Here is a 16,662-nt window from a genome sequence, read left to right on the forward strand (position 1 = left end):
AGTTCATTTGAGTTCATTTGAGGTATAAAAAAACTCTAACACTCAACCTTTGATAAATCACCCCCATACTATATCCATAGACATTTTTTGTTTTCTTTAGTACATATATTTCACACCCAGAGGAAATATTATTTTATTAGAAGATCAAACATTATAAATTATATATGGGATCAATAAAGTCCTTCAATCCACCCTATTGTTTTGAGGGTTTTTTACTTGTAAAATTCCATAAAATGCTATATGTATAAAAATAAGTTGTATATGCCCTATGTTATAGCATGTACTAGCACAAGAGAGAACTGAGGGTAAATTTGACTAATCAAGTCTGGCAAGATAGTTTTCTCTTCACTGCTTTGTGCTTTGCAAATATACTGCTCAAGGGACCTCTTATGTTACTGATTAGGTGGCACTTAATGCCTAATCATTTAGCTAAGTAGTATCATCTGTCTATTCCCAGTGCTTTCAGAAAATGCAGAGCAGAAATTACTTTTTTCATACATGTTGGAATTGACAAATACCAGGAGGTTCTGGTCCCAGACATTTCAAGTGATAATATACTAGGAATAAATTAACAAAACTATCTTACAGTAGGAAAGCTAATCCTAGATGTTGAGCTGGTTACGGTGAGAATAGATATGATCCAAAACATTCATTAAAGGGCAGATTTATCAGGGGTCGAATTGAAAACTCAAATTCGAAATTCTAATTTTTGAATATTTTTATGGTCAAAACTTTCAAATGCGACTAGGGAAATATCAAATTTGATTCAAGTTTTTTTAAAGATTTTCGAGATTTATCATACTCTGGCCCTTTAAGAACTCTAATTAGACTATTGGCCATCTAAAACCTGCCGAATTTCTGTTTAAGTCAATGGGAGATGTTCCATAGATCAATTTGGAGTTGTTTGCAGCCTTCTTGACATTTGAGGTTTTTTTGGAGAAAGAATTCGATTCGAGTTTAGGGTCGATTTAATTCATCCAAGTTTGAAAAATTACAATTTATTAAATACATTTAGTTTTTAAACTGTTGTAATTATTTTATGGTTTAATATTACCTTTGTTCCAAACTGCTCTGGAGTTTATACCCATACCCATATTTCTTTTTTATTCTTACAATTCCCCTCTTGTTTTCTGTTGTTTCCTACTAGAAAAATACAAATATATAATACATAAAGATATATAATATATAACGGTCGATTTTATAGTTTCTTATGAGATAAACTAATTTAAGGCCTAGCAACATTTCTGTAGTCATCATCCAAATGAAAAATATTGTGATATAAACAGGAACAAAAGTTACAACTTTGACCTTTTACAGTGTCTAAAAAAAATGCCTCGAAGCTTACAATCATTTGTTTCATCTGGAAAATATTTCTGTTCCCCTGTTTAGCATATGTCTGCAGTCTTGTTTATCTTCCAAGATATTTTAGTAGAGACTGTTTCCCAGACACGGTTGTGCTTCTGGAATATCTGAATCATCAGTATAGTTCAAATCAGGCATGAGTTGAGCAGAGCTGATAAAACTGGCTAATATATCATCACCAATATGCCCCCAACTTTTAAAGACCACACTAGCAAACAACTAGAAAATCAATTGGTTTAAATATTTGATAAAAAATTATGGCATTATTTAGAGGAGTTATGTGCGTGAAAATATGCTCTGCTAGTAAGAAAACTATATCATGTTTCATACGGACAACTTTTTAGTTTGATAGGCACCTTAACATACCCAGCTTGGTAGCAGAGGCCAATACACTTAAATCTCTGTGACGCTACAGCATTTCGCCTCCGCATGAAGTTATAAATAGAAAATAGAATGAAGATAGTCTTAATATGGACACACATTTATAACTAAAAGATTCCTCTCAGTTCCATATGCAGAGGTATTCTTCTAAGTTTTAGGGCAAGGGGGACAAGAGTGACACAAATGGACTAGGAAGGTATTTGGGCAGGAGAATTAGACTAGAGGTAGTACAACAAGAGGCCACTGGAGGGCCAAGAAGCAAAGAAGGTTTGGTGAGCACCTTGAATGATGTATAATTCACAATTTATTTAGTGTGGCAAGCAACGTTTCGGGGACAACCCGAAACGTTGCATGCCGCACTAAATAAATTTAAAGCAAGGGTTTCACCCTGCCAGCATTACCTGTGTGCCAGTGAACTTTTTTGCTTTGTACTGCCGATGGGTTGCCGATACCCTATGTGCTGAGCACCAGGGACTCGTCTTTTTCAGGAGGGCCAGGGTGTGCGTTTGCAGTTTGGATAACACTTAGATTGCACACAGGTGGACTTCATTGCACTAATTATGTAGCTTTTGAAGGTAATTGGTTGCACCAGGATTTTTTAGGGGCTTCATGGCATAGGGAGTGAATACATATGCACATGCCAGTTTTTTATGTTTTTTTAAATTCTTTTTAATATATATTTTCTCATTTCACTTCACAAACTTAGACAATTTAGAGCAGATCCATCATATAAAATAAGATTAAGAAACATTTTAATTACAGGTTGGAAACAAAATAGGTAAAAAGCCAAGGGGGGTGAATACTTTTGCAAGGCAGTGTGCGTGTGTGTATATATATATATATCCATGTAGAAAGCTGAAGCACAATGGGATTTGTCAAGATAAAACTTATTTTATTAGATCAATATATATATATATCGGCACTCACCATATACCAAGTCAAGTCCCGGGTGCTCCTCATACTTATGAATACTAGAAAGTATCTCCGTGAGTACTGCTAAATACTTTCTATTTTATATATATATATATATATATATATATATATATATATATATTTTATATATATATATATATATATATATATATATATATATATATATATATATATATATATATATATATATATACACTCAACAAGATGCTGACAATTTTACCTTATTCTGCTGGTCAGCCAGGAATACAATCAGGGGGGCAGTGAAATCATCTTCTGAAGGGGGCCCGGGCACACTGCGAAAATTACACAAATTTAGTTGCCAAAAATCCACTATTTTTTTTAAAAAAAAGGGTAAATTTCAGGATATCTTGCCTTGGGGTTAACATTGATGTGATTTTTACTGTCAGTATTCCTTTTAGGTTTTGCTTGTGATTTTTACTGTCAGTATTCCTTTTAAGTTTTGCCACATACAGAAAATGTGCTGGCAGGCAAAAGCTCTAACTGCTAAGAACGTATCTAATATGGTTTATGCAGTAAGAGCATTTCCCTCTGCTTTGGCTGTTTTTTCCGCTGGTGCAGCAGGTTAGAGGCATGAGTCTTTACTATAGGCCTCAGCAGAACCAGCATACTTCCTGCTGCAAAGTGCTCTAAAGTTTATATTTTTAGATTTTATTTGCATATTTTATTTACACTTAGGAATAAGATCTACCATATTGCTTGAATCAGCAAGGCAACCTCAGTGTTTAACAATACACAAACCATTTACTCATAAGGATTCAAATATGAGGAAATGTTCTGTTCACACAATAAGCTTTCCACTTCATTTTTTTGTATGGTAAGTCAACAGGGTTTGTTCCACTAAAATAATCTGTTTATTGTATTTCTCAATTAAGAAAACAATCTGTTGTGCTCAGTCCATTTATGTTCTTATATCAATCTCACACAATTTTTTATCTGACATTTTGTCAAAATATTTCATTTCAAAAAGAGGAAAATAGAACAAAACAGATGACACACTGTGCAATGTTAAAACCAACTGGTTTCTTGTGTAGAATTTCCCTGACCTTTGTAGCAGCCTAAAACTAGAACTATGAATTATTTCCTTAAAAGGTGCAGTTGCTCTTTTGGTAAGATTCCAACATTTGGTTTCAGCTCTTAGAAGGACTAACAATACAGGAGTGCAAGATGACATGTTAAAAAGAAGCAGAACTTTCAATTCAGTGCCTGCAGTATTAAAAACATAATACTGATATACTGTTTTTTTGTATATTTTAAAATACCTTTATATGCCATTATTTTTTTATTCTAATGTGGCAATGAATTATTCCAAAATGTCCCTGGATTACTGTCCATCCCTCTGACTTGTGTGAATTATATAGTGAATAAAGTACCCCCTCTTGTAAAATAAAAGGATATTATAAGTTACCAAGGAGTTTCATGACCATATAAAAACACGAGGCCGAAGGCCGAGTGTTTTTATACAGGTCATGGAACTCCGAGGTAACTTCTAATATCTTCATATTTTACAACTGGGGGTACTTTATTTATTATAATACATAAATTTGAGTGAGTCATGTGACAGAAATGACATCAGAACTCACCGTTTATAACTGATGACATCAGAACTCACCGTTTATAAGGATATAATTTACAAGATATTTATGGCTTTTGTGTATTATAATGCTCATATACAAACTATGAGCATGCATACATGCTAGGTTACACTAGACAATAAATGGACAGAGGCATGTCTTTTATGTCTTTGCTTCTTCCTGATACAGTTAGGGGCAGATTTATCAAAGGTCGAGGTGAATTTTCGAAGTTAAAAACTTAGAATTTCAAGCTATTTTTTGTGTACTTCGATTAGGGAATAGTCCAAATTCGATTTGAATTTGAAAAAAACTTTGAAATTCGAATATCATAATTTATCATGTAGGGGTATAAGTATCTAAAAGTGAAGTTAGAGATCACCACAGTCCTCTAGAGTGAGTTTCAGCCAACCCTTGGTCCAGACCCTTTCTCTCCTACTAGCAGTCACCAGCACGCTTTTGCGCTGTCTTCCCCCTGCACGAATTTACATTTTTGGGCGCACATGCTCAGTTCTGGACACATGCACAATTCAGACTGTGCCGGCAAGAGGGCGAAGTGGCCGGCTGGGTTGCCTTGGGCGTCTGGCTAGCTTGGCCCGGGCCTGGTCACTCCAGCTTTTATAGATTACATTTTTGGCTAACATTGATAAAAAATATTTTTTATTTTACCCAGTTTTTATTTTTTTACTGAACAAATTATGGTCTTTAAGTTGGTTTATGGCAGAACACAAAAAACACAACAAGATAAATGTAAAATTAAAATGTTTATTGATTTGTGTACTTCAATTTTGATAAGATTCTTTAATATGTCACATATTAAAATATAGATGATCTGTTGATTAAATTATTTTTTAAAACACTGAGATCCCCTTTAAGTATCATTATTTATAAAATTAGAGTAATGAAAAAACAATTATAACTTTTAATAACTATAAACTAAAGCAATGCTCCCTGCAAATCAGTGGGGCACATTTGAGAAACTGAAGTGGATCTGATCTGGAACACAATGTTCCCATGAAAGAAAACAAATATTTGGCAGTCATTTGAGAGAATATTAAAGGTGACAGCTCTAGCAGTCTTGTTTATAAATACAGTATTTTGTTTTTCCCTTTCAAAGTGTTTCTGGTGCATTTTAGACAAAGATCCCCTGTCCTTTTCTATACAGCTGATGGCAAAGAAAGAAAAGGAAAGCATGCATACTAAACTTGGACACAAAACATTTTATTTAGGAATATACCTCAACAATAGCTCCAATACGCTTTTTGTTTTATGATAGCATACATTTTGTCATGGGCTAGCTCCCTGGTAATGTGCCTAAACATTTGTATATGAACATTCTTTTTGTACTCATGCAGATCTTTGTGGTTTGTAACACACAATTTGCATATTTTTGTTACTTTCTCAGACCTCACAATTAAAATGTAAAGGTGTACCTTTTTTTTAATGTATCAGGGTGTGGAAGGTATACAGATGCATAAAGACCAACTGCATTTGGCCAGGCATAATCTAAACACCAAAGAATTACTTTAAATAAACAGACTTGTACAGGTGTGGGAAGCTTCTTTGCAAATTTGGTTTATTGTGCCTGGGGTTGACTCTCTTGATAAAGGGGGGCTATTCCTGAAACATGTGTATGAAGGAACAATAAGCCCGATTTGCAGAGAAGCTTCTGCTGTACAATCTGTTTATTCAAAGCTATACATTGATATTTGTACCTTAGAGTGCTTAGAGGACCACTCTGAGTAAGTTTACACCAATTAAAGGGCCTGATAAGGCATTGTTTAGTAACTTTCCTTCAGCAAGCTACGGGTAGGGGCACGATTCGGGGAGATTTAGTCGCCTGGCGACTAATCGCCTCGTCTTTGCAGCGACCGATCTCCCCAAACGCCTTCCCTCTGTCTTGCGTCCGGCTAAAATGAAAAATCGCCTGCGCTAAAGCACACGATTCGTTTTCCGAAATCGCCCGAAGTTGCCTCACGAGGATGCACTGCGTGAATCACCGGCAAGATGGCGTAATCGTTGGTTTGGTTTTCCGAAGTCGCCGGAAATTTCCTTGTGAGGCCACTTCAGGTGGTTTCGGAAAAACAAAGCAATGCTTGTGCCATCTCGCTATTACATGATTTTTTACTGGCACTAGTTGCACATGAGAGCTATTCCGCAAGGTAACAATGTTCATGCTCTTGTGCATATGTAAGGGAGCATTGTAAATGACCCCTTGTGTCTGCTACCTACTGCAGTTGCATTCAATGCAAGGCTAACAGGGCTATGTGTACTTCATGCACCACATTTCACATATATTACAACAAGGACCAGTGACAGAGTGGGGTATTTTGACCAAGATACAGTAAGTTGGGTCTATAACAACAAAATGACTTTAACCTTGAGATCTTCAGAATAAACAGATACTTTAAAAAAACAACTAAAAATACAAACTAAATTACATTTTCTTAGTATACCCTTGCTTGAACTCCTGCAATTCATCTTAATTTTTCATCACTTTTGTTTTTCGTATTTTTTGTTTATCTGCTTTTTGCAGGACTGGGTCACTAAACCCAACATATATAGAAGAAAAGATTATGCAGAAGTTAGCTGCTCTCAGCTCACTAATCCGACTGGACTGGTTGCACAGTCCTCAGCATTCCCAGTGCCTCAATACAACTCCCAAAATGGACAGCAGCACAAACTCCAGTTGAAGTAAAATTATGGTCTTTACTGGCTCCACATTTAAAAACAGGTAGAAATGCCAAGTCCATACGTGTTTCGGGCTCTTAGGCCCTAAATCATCATGTGCCTATGAAGGGCTCAAGAGCCCAAAATGCGTGCCTGTTTTTAAAAACCATAATTTTACTTCAACTGAAGTTCATGCTGCTATCCATTTCTTTGGAGCACTAAACCCAACAACCAGATTTCAAGTTTTATGTAGGAGAAAGACAAATTTATAAAGCAAATAATCTGAGAACAGTACAAACTTTAAAAAGCAACTACAAAGATGCTTATCTGCTTATCTTACTTTTGTGTGTAACTCAAATGTACAGCACAGCACATGCAGTATATAAATAAGGCACTATTAATTATCACAATATTGCCACCAAAGCATATGTGCAGAAATATTAAGGTATCAACCATAGTTTTTATTATTATTATTATTATTATAATTAATAATAAAAATAATAATTCTATTAAACCATCAGGATCCTTAAAATTTCCCAATAATTGAATTGTTTTATTTTATAACCACATTATTAGTGCTTATTTTTCCTTTAATTTTTTTAACTTGGATTAAAATAGTTCACTTTATTTAATGTATTTTATGTTATCAATTATCAATTTTACTTTTCAGATTCCATTTTTCTTCTTTGTTTCTACTTTATTTTAAAACTTCTTTAAAGGAGAAACAACCCCTTGATAAAAAAAAACCCTACCCCATAACCTACATAGACCCACCTCCCCCCCAGCCTAGCTGCCCCCCCCTCTGGGCAAATGCCCCTAACACTTTACTTACCCCTCAGTGCAGAGCCTGTCCAGCAGAGTTCATGGGCATCATCTTCAGCAATTTTCATGAGTTTCAGCGCATGTGCAGTAGCGAAACAGAAAATTGCTCCAAGTGTGCATGCGCCGTTTCGCCGGTCTCATTCCGAAGATTACCAGAGAGATGAAAATGGCGTCCGTGAACTCCACTGTACAGAATCTGCATGAAGGGGTAAGTAAAGAGTTAGGAGCATTTGCCCAGGGGGGGCAGCTAGGCTGGGGGGAGGGGGTCTATGTAGGGTAGGGGGTAGGGCTTTTTTATTAAGGGTTTGTTTTTCTTTTAAAGAGCTCTTTAGCAATTACTTGTGTTCTATTGATCAAGAATCTGTCATACTGTGCAAAACTAACAATAGTGTTACAGAGCAATGACAAGCACTCTGAGTGGTTATAGAAAAGCATGCACATTAGCATTTTAACTGAGGCGAGCTGAACACTCCCAAGGATTGCAAATACTTTTTTAGAGAGAACTCTTTCTTAGACAGAAACGTTCACACCTGTTTGGCCCCTGGAGTGAGAGACTGGGCCCTGTAATCTCAGAGCTGGATTGACCTGAATGAGCCCAGAGCATATGAAACAGCTGGAAATCCAGGGTAGAAGTGCCATGAGACCACAATAGATATTTTTATAACATTTTATACTCCTTTATCCTTTATCACTTTAGGTTGATGGACCTAGGATCAACTACATGCTAGTTCAAAAAAAAAAAAATATATAGTGCCAGCACTGTTTAAAATAAGTAACAAAATGCTCCCTAAGATGTAAAATATGTCAATAGCCACACAATCATAGTTCTTCTAATATAGTAGTATCACAATGAAAAAATAATGCATGTTAAAAAATAAATTTTCTTTTTTGCAATTCCACACAAGCTAAGCAATTCATAATAAAGCTGTTATTATAGTCTGTAAATCCAATTTACTAATAGAGCATTTCCAGGTTAATCAATTCAACGATATCATTTTGCTTTTGCAATTAGTCTTCTTACAAAACGCCTTTAATTTTGCCTGCCAGTGAGCACATGTTTATATACTGCCACATTACAGAGACTACAGGGCATGGCATTTCACATCTCATATTTCAAAATGCTACCAAAGATGACTTGTGACTTGCTGTGATCTATTTTAAACTAGATCTGTACTAAGTTCATCATTCCCTGCCTACATTCAGGTTAGACCCCCACAATAAACATTGACCTGTTATCCCAAAGGGCTCCATCATTTCTCCTCAAAAAACTCAATCCATGTGAACATTTATTGAAACTATTTTACTGATATCAGGCAGTCTGTTCTGTGCTTTCAATAAACACAGTGTTGAGTTAATAAAAACATACAGTAGGTCCTGAGATCATTAATGTGCCTAAGTGATGCATGACACTTAAATTTAGAACAACTATGTCTAGCTCCAAAGTGCTTAGCCATACATTTTAAGGACAACTTGCTGCCAGTTACACATAAATTAGCATGATCAGACAGAAACCGCACAGTACTAGAAACCACACAGTAAAGAATGCTAATAATATGATCGTTGGCATTCATTTATACAACTGTAGATAAAATTACAGATTAAAAACTATATTAAACAATTTTTTTTATAAACATTTATGATTTATAAACATAGAGTGTGAACTGCAACATTTTCAGTACAGAGAAACATACATAATAAATCTAAAGAAACAAACACCCCTAAAATGCTATATCAAGCCATGTGTTTCACAATACTGCTTGTCCCCACCAAAATGAGCTAATGCCAAAACCTGCTAAAGCTCATTAAAGGGAGTATTACATTCTGATAAAAGGCCTGTTTGTATCACAATGCATTAAAAAAAACATTAAGGGGCAGATTTATTAAGGGTCGAAGTGAAAAATTCTATTTATTTTTTTCAATAAATTTCGGTTGGTCTTTTTTATTTGAATTTCGAGGTGATGGGAGTTTAAAAAAACTCCCATCTCCTCGAAATTCGACCCTTGATAAATCTGCCCCTAAATGAAGATCATGTGGCACAAAAACTATATAACTGCATAAAAATGTTTATCATCATACAGTAATACTTTGCATAGGCAAGGCATCCTTTAGCTTTGAGTGGAAATCTAGGAAACAGGCAGATGTCTTTTTAGAATTTCCTTTGATGACTGAGGAATGCTTTCTGGGAAAATAACTTCAAATTCCACAAGCAGATCTCCATGTTGTTCTGGGTTTTTTGGAAAAGGGAGTCCATATCCTATAATCCTCCGTCTCATACCAGGTTTCATTATGTCATTTATTGTCATTGGTATGCTCCTTCCATCTAATGTTGGCACATTGATTGAGCATCCACAGAGAGCCTGGGACAAAAATACATTATTAGGTTTGTATAGTTCACAACTGTGTAATTTTTTCTAAACTAGTGTTTCTAGCAAACAATGCCAGTGGGACAACTATCACTGAGATCTAACAACTCCTTCAAACATTTATACAGTTAGCAAAACCAGAGAGGGCAGGTAATATGAGTACAGGGCAGCGTTAAAAAAAAAAATAATAGAAAGGGTTTAACAAACATAAAGTAACTATTGCAGATATTGGAAAACATGTTACCAAAACAAAAATATCAAAATGGTTGTGCCATGCTGCAAAACTTATATAATTCAATAATAATTAAGGATTAATAATTAAGTTTAAACATAATTAAGTTTAAACAAATCCAACCATCCCAAAAAAATAAGCATTTAAATGAGTCCACCAGATATAGAACCAACACACCGTGGGTAACACTTTATTAAGAACATTTAAGGTTAAGGGTGGTGGCTGAGAGGGAGATTAATTGCCCAGCGACTAATCTTCTATACTGTGGGCAACTATTCTCCCCAAAATGGGAATAGCTGGCGGGATGGCATACGTATCGCTTCGGAATTCCGAAGTTGTCTGAAGTTTCCTCGTGAGGCAACTTCGGCAACTTCAGAAAGCAAAGCTCTACGTATGCCACCCCCCCCCCCCGGCAATTCGCATTCTTCATCAAGAATGCGAATCACTGTCGGGAAGGCATTTTGGGAGATTAGTTGCCAGCAGTAGAGAATATTTGTTGCTGAGCGACTAATCTCCCTGTCTGCTACCACCCTTAATGAGGGATTTTAAGAGAAAGAGTTAAAAAAAGTGCCCCATGGTTTCTTATTTTTCATATGGCTGATACAGTGTAAATATCAGTTGTTGCACAATCATCCCTTCATTGAATGTTAATCAGAGGTCAGTTCAATAGCTATCAATAATATGACGTTCTTTTGTGTAAATAACTTACCTCACGCAAGCTTATGTGTACAGGACACACAATATTTGACCCATCCCGTTTAAAGTGTGCATGAGGTTTGTCTTTAACAACAAAAACAATGTCAGCAGGAATGGTCATGGGAGTTTCATCCCCCTCCCTGGGAAATGTGATTTTGGTGCCCTCTTTCCAACCTTTCTTTATCTCTATGGTAAGAATCTTATCTTCAGTCCGTACAGATCTCCCATCGGGATTCATCCGTTTCCGGGATATCCTCATTCTTTTGGTACAGCCATGGTAGATCTCTTCCAAAGACACTCTTAGGTCATGAATTATAGGTGGGTCCTGCTTGCGGCGGAACTGGTTACCAACCTGATTCTTTTCTCTTGGAAATCCATTCATGTCGAAACTTGTAAATGAACTAAATGGGAATGGGTCCTCATCTAACTCCATGTCTTCATCATTCCGGCCACTCGGCATCCTTCTCCCAAAGAACATTTCGAATGGGTTTGCTCCACCAAAAAATGCAGCAAATGTTGCATGTGGATCACCATGAAAAGAATAGTGAAAGTTTCCACCATGTCCATCTGGTGCTTCAGACCCTCCTTTAAGTCCTACAATAACAAAAAGAAAAGTAGTGAAGAATTGAAAGCATGGTTCATTACTCTTTAATTCAAATAACATAAAAGATTGATTTGTTGTCCAAGTTCTGTCTCTTATTTTACACCAATGTTTTCTAAAAAAGTTTGCAAGCAGGTCTAGTGTTCAGTTTGAAAGAGGGATGCCTTTTAATGGGCAGAACAGAAACAGACATCTTCTTGACCAGTTCATCTGTTCCAAAGACTATATAAAATCATGAGGCAGCAGGCCGAATATGCAGTTCAAATTAGGTGATGTATCATGGTGAAAGAATCTGCACAGGACTTAGTTGATTAAAGTACATTTAAATGTGTATATTAAACTGATTCTATACCATTACAGATAAGCCTCATACAAGGAAAATGGAAAAATGCAGATATGCTCTGCAAAAATAAAAAAGAAATGAATAAAAGATATAACCAAGGACATATATAATAAAAGAGAAGCTTTACCTAAGCATTAGTTACCTACAAAGGCCAGTACAGTGCAACTGGTGTTCACTGACAATGCCAAAGACATCAGAGACAAAATGTAACATGTGGTAACGAAGCCTGGCATTTCCTAGAATAAACTGTGAGTGGGTGGCACTGATGGAAGGTTACATTCCAGAACAGAGAAGAGAAAAACTGCAGGGATATTGTCTATGCAGCCAGATGTCAAAAAAAGAAGAAGGAATATTCCAAAACTCTTTAATAAAGTTAAAAAGCTAGTTTTTATTTAACATCAAGTTAAAAGAATAGGCATATATCGTTTTAAGATATTGCTTGTTCTTTTTTTGATACATGTGCCCTTGGAACTGGGGACTGTATCCCAAGAACTATGGCCCTTTTGAGAGGCCTTTAAAATCGCAGCATCTGCTAGCTTTTTTCTCCATGGATTTATATGCAGCCAGATGCCCATGTAACTAATAAATTCATTGCTGACTATTTGTATAAAAGACTTTTTATTCTTTGATTAACAATGTATCAATTGGCATTATCAAATGCCATTTGGGTAACAGGTGTAGAAGACATATTTGATGCTCAGTGAGTCTCAACCCAAACATTCAATTAACCCAAAGCAATGTAAATATTCAGAATGCAATTTTGTACAAATTAAGTCACAGTAATAACAATTTGGGAGGACACCAATGCCAGTTATATGTATGTGAGCAGGATGTAAAAGAGAACACTGCTAAGTTACTCTAACATTACATTTGCCATTTAAACCCTCCCTATATCCTATAAATGGGAGAATTAGCTCACTAGAGATCTTGATGCCATATACCTCCTCTGTACAGGAGAACCAATTTGTGTGCTTTTTTATGAATACTACCACTGGAACAACCTTAAAGAGAACCCTCCAAAAAAATTATTTTCTGATCTGAAAAATGGTAGCTATTGAAATTAATTTACATAATTTGGTCTCAGGTATGTCAATATTTCATATGCTGAAAACTGAATTGTCCAACAAACACAATTTTAGGCCTTTTGGATACACCCAGCATTTATGCTGACATAGAGAAGAAGATATGGCATCACAGATTGTTGGTGATTTGACCTTTTAAATGATTATGCACTGTGGTATACCCCGTTTGGCTTGTGAAAGAGCTTATAGAAGCTTGAAACTTTGCTTGGGGCAGTATGCTAATGTCTTGTGCGGTGATATATACAAAAAAAAACACAAATCAGAGTTCACAAAAACACTAAAAAAATAAGATTAATTAAGATGAACCCTCCCCTAACAGGGAACGTTTTTGCAATACACCAACTGCAGCACCAGCTTGAGCAGACCCTGCAAAATAAATTTACATCAAGAAGTACTTGTGGTAAAATGCTGAAGGGTTTGCTGTAATAATAATGAATGTCGGGAGAAGATCAGCCAAACATGTTGAAAAGGGACAATAAACCACATATTCAAGAAAATATAAGCTATCACCTTATTCTGTATAGCGTTTACGGCAACTTGATCAATTCAATATTTGCTATTTTAGCTCTAAAACTGTCAAGGATGGTTCACCAATCATATACTAAGCTTCTCAATCCTGCAATCAGTTGTTGTAAACAGGGGTATGCTTTTTGGATATCTATAAAGCAGTGGAATGATCACACATGCTTCTATCAGAATTACCATTTACTGATACAGCAGTGTGGATATTCATAGTCTATATATTGCTCAAAATGTACACATTCTCTGCAAACTATACGCAGCCAGCATGCAGGGCAGTGCAGGTTAAATTAGCTGTGCATGATGGGCCCCTACAAAGATTTTTTAGCAAAGGGGCCCAGTGCAGTTGACGTTACAAGCTTAAGTTAACTAAAAAAATCTTGGCTCTATTAACTCATGGACAAATTTTCAGGTTATGAAATTAATCTCTATGTCCTTGGGAGCAATGGTTTTGTCGCTGTGGATCAGATGATTTTCACTCAAAAATGTAGTAGTCAGCATGTGGGTACAGGTCATTGTAACTAAAATAAATGAAGCTCAATTTCATACTTTGTCACCTACCTGCTGAACTGGAAACTCATCAAAACTCTTTGAAATAGAACTAGGTTAAGCTTTACTTAAAAAGGAGGGTTGTAGGAGCACTGCCAGGATAAGAAATGTAGAGTCAATCAAGTTCTTTTTACGGAAGTGGTTTGGCCATACTCCATTATTCCCCGAACGCACCTCTGGCTATGCCCCTGGTCACAGTCTCAACAAGGGCTGCCATCAGAGAAGTACAGGGCCTTCTAAAGTCAGAGACTGAAGTAGAGGGGTCTCCAAGATATATAAAAGTGTGATTTGTGGGATATGAAGTGAGATGGACTTGCAACAGATTGATCAGGTTTAGTGTAATTGTGGCAGTGGTTTGGCATAATGGGGCATGACTGGGTGGACCACAGGCAGGTTGTGCATTTTTTAAGCCACATTTTACTTGACCAATGGTTTAATAATTGGAGCCCACTTGGGGGAAGGGCCCTGCAAACATTGTGATTTCTGATGGCAGCCCTTCTCTCAACTCTGCACAACTCTACCTGTACCTGAGGTAATTTTGGTGGGTTTAAGGCCTCTTCAAAATTAATTTGGGTGTAAATTATGGAGAGCAGGAGACTGGGCTGTTACTATGGCTGATTGGGTAAAGGGGGGGCAAAACAAGACGACTAAAAAAACTGGTTAAAATTTATAACTAGAACAACCTATACAGCAGATACCTTGAATACATCTCGTTGAAGTAATAATTGTAACAGTAATACTAGCATGTTATCACATTGGTCAGCCACATAAGATGTCATTTTCCATTCTTAAACTTAGCCCATGAGGATTTCTGAAGGTAGACCTAGCTCTCAGCAGAAGCACTGCTGGTTTGTGTTTAACAAGCATTCAGAGCTAATTTAATTACCATGATGTATAATGGATGATATCACAATTCTTAAAAAAGATTTTGCTTCTTTCTAGCTTATTTGGACATTTTCTTAGACATTCTCTTAGCATTAGGTTTCTACATAGAATTAGCATAAAAAATGGTTCTGGTATTTGATGACATCATGTAAATTCCTAGGTTTCTGGGCAAGAAGCCAGTTACAGACAGATCTCCCATCTTCTAAAAAATGTATGGTACCAAAAGGATGATCCACCATTGTTCCCTATCAAAACAAAAGTCTGTGTTTCCTGCACAAATAAACATTGGCTGCACATTAGCACAACACAGGCCTTCAACCATAAACCTTTGTAAGATCAAATAGCTCATCCGTATATTTATCAGACAGGCAAATACATCACTGTGTTCATGTTATGCTTATGCTTCAGAAGTAACTTTTATAAATCTATACTTGTCGCACTGCACATACGGTGACATTCTATTATACTTAGAGAAGAATACAAAAATAGCAAGTTAAATGCAGTGCAACCCCCCTTATATAAAATGATTTCAAAGTGTCCACTACAGTGGTGCTTTGCTAGATCACAAAAGCAAATCATATACCTCCCAACCAACTTGTATTTAAAGGGTTAACAAAATTGGATTTAACCTTACATAGGTGGGGGGTAGAATAAATATTCGCCATTGTCCTATTTTCTAGCATAAACATAAGATACTACTTACCCTCTTCCCCAAACTGATCATACACCTCTTTCTTTTTGGGGTCACTTAGCACCTCATAGGCTTCAGCAATCTCTTTAAACTTCTCCTCTGCATGAGCAGATTTGTTCTTGTCTGGGTGCCATTTGAGAGCCTGTTTTCTATAAGCTTTCTTGATGTCATCTTCCGAAGCTCCCTTTTCAATCCCTAAAATTGAATAATAATCTTTTCCCATGCTCCTGTCAGATAAAGTAGATGTGAAAGATAGTTCAATAAAAAAGATTATTTTGCCTGAAATGCCTCTTAAAATCTGTGGATTGATTCAAACGTGAAACCCCCAGAGTCTGATCTGATGACAGTTTGTCCCAGAGTGCTGGATTTTACTGGGATAGGATTCCTTCCCCTACTGCTCATATATAGAGAAAAATCAGCTCTCTGCCTCCCAGTTACGTCTCTGCTGCCTGTAGAATCCACTAGCTCTTTCTAGAAGTTTTTTTTTTTTTTTAAACAAGCCAAAGCTTTATTTTTGAAGAGCCAGCAAATCCATGCTTAACTCTTGACAATCTTACAAGCATCATGAACAGGAACACTGTTACCTTCAAATTCATATTGAAGTCAGTTAAAAGTGTTGTTATTTCAGTGTCCAGTGTCACACAAAGTGTACTAAGCTATAAATGTAAACAGCTAAATATATTCACACCTACTTGCTGTACAGAAGATAGCATTACTTTCAAACAGAAAGGAATAAAAGTTAATTACTTTTATGAACTATAAGCCCTTACAGGAAGAAATGTGCAGCACAGTGTCTTCAGGAGAAAAGAAATACAAATACAATTATTCTTTAGTGCTGCAAAAAACATTATTCATGAAAAGGAAATATCACAAAAAATACTTTCTTTAATTTGCCATGTCATTTTCTATACAATCATTAATAGTGTTCTACTATTTTCAATCAC

General features: G+C 36.1%; 2 protein-coding genes and 1 long non-coding RNA gene across 3 annotated transcripts in view; 1 reads left to right on the forward strand and 2 right to left on the reverse strand.

Moving 5' to 3' along the window:
* Window positions 1–3,095, reverse strand: part of LOC108714191 (PDZ domain-containing protein GIPC1) — a 52,595-nt gene extending 49,500 nt beyond the window's left edge. Inside the window, exon 1 of the mRNA XM_041590335.1 lies at window positions 2,897–3,095. The gene's annotated coding sequence lies outside the window, so the exon portion shown is untranslated. The remainder of the gene's footprint in view (window positions 1–2,896) is intronic.
* A 4,809-nt stretch (window positions 3,096–7,904) lies between these two features.
* Window positions 7,905–11,734, forward strand: LOC108714193. Its single transcript, XR_001935325.2, has 2 exons — window positions 7,905–7,965; window positions 11,259–11,734. It is a non-coding gene; the product is annotated as an uncharacterized LOC108714193 (long non-coding RNA).
* On the reverse strand, window positions 8,409–16,207 carry dnajb4.L (DnaJ heat shock protein family (Hsp40) member B4 L homeolog). The gene is made up of 3 exons (XM_018258175.2): window positions 15,731–16,207; window positions 11,062–11,642; window positions 8,409–10,114 (listed from the first exon to the last, which is right to left on the reverse strand). Exons 1-3 carry the CDS (start codon window positions 15,939–15,941, stop codon window positions 9,881–9,883), a joined length of 1,026 nt encoding a protein of 341 aa, XP_018113664.1. The 5' UTR covers window positions 15,942–16,207; the 3' UTR covers window positions 8,409–9,880.
* Between the last annotated feature and the right edge of the window lie 455 nt (window positions 16,208–16,662).

The sequence above is a fragment of the Xenopus laevis genome, chromosome 4L (assembly GCF_017654675.1).
Source record: "Xenopus laevis strain J_2021 chromosome 4L, Xenopus_laevis_v10.1, whole genome shotgun sequence".
Lineage (NCBI taxonomy): Eukaryota > Metazoa > Chordata > Amphibia > Anura > Pipidae > Xenopus > Xenopus laevis.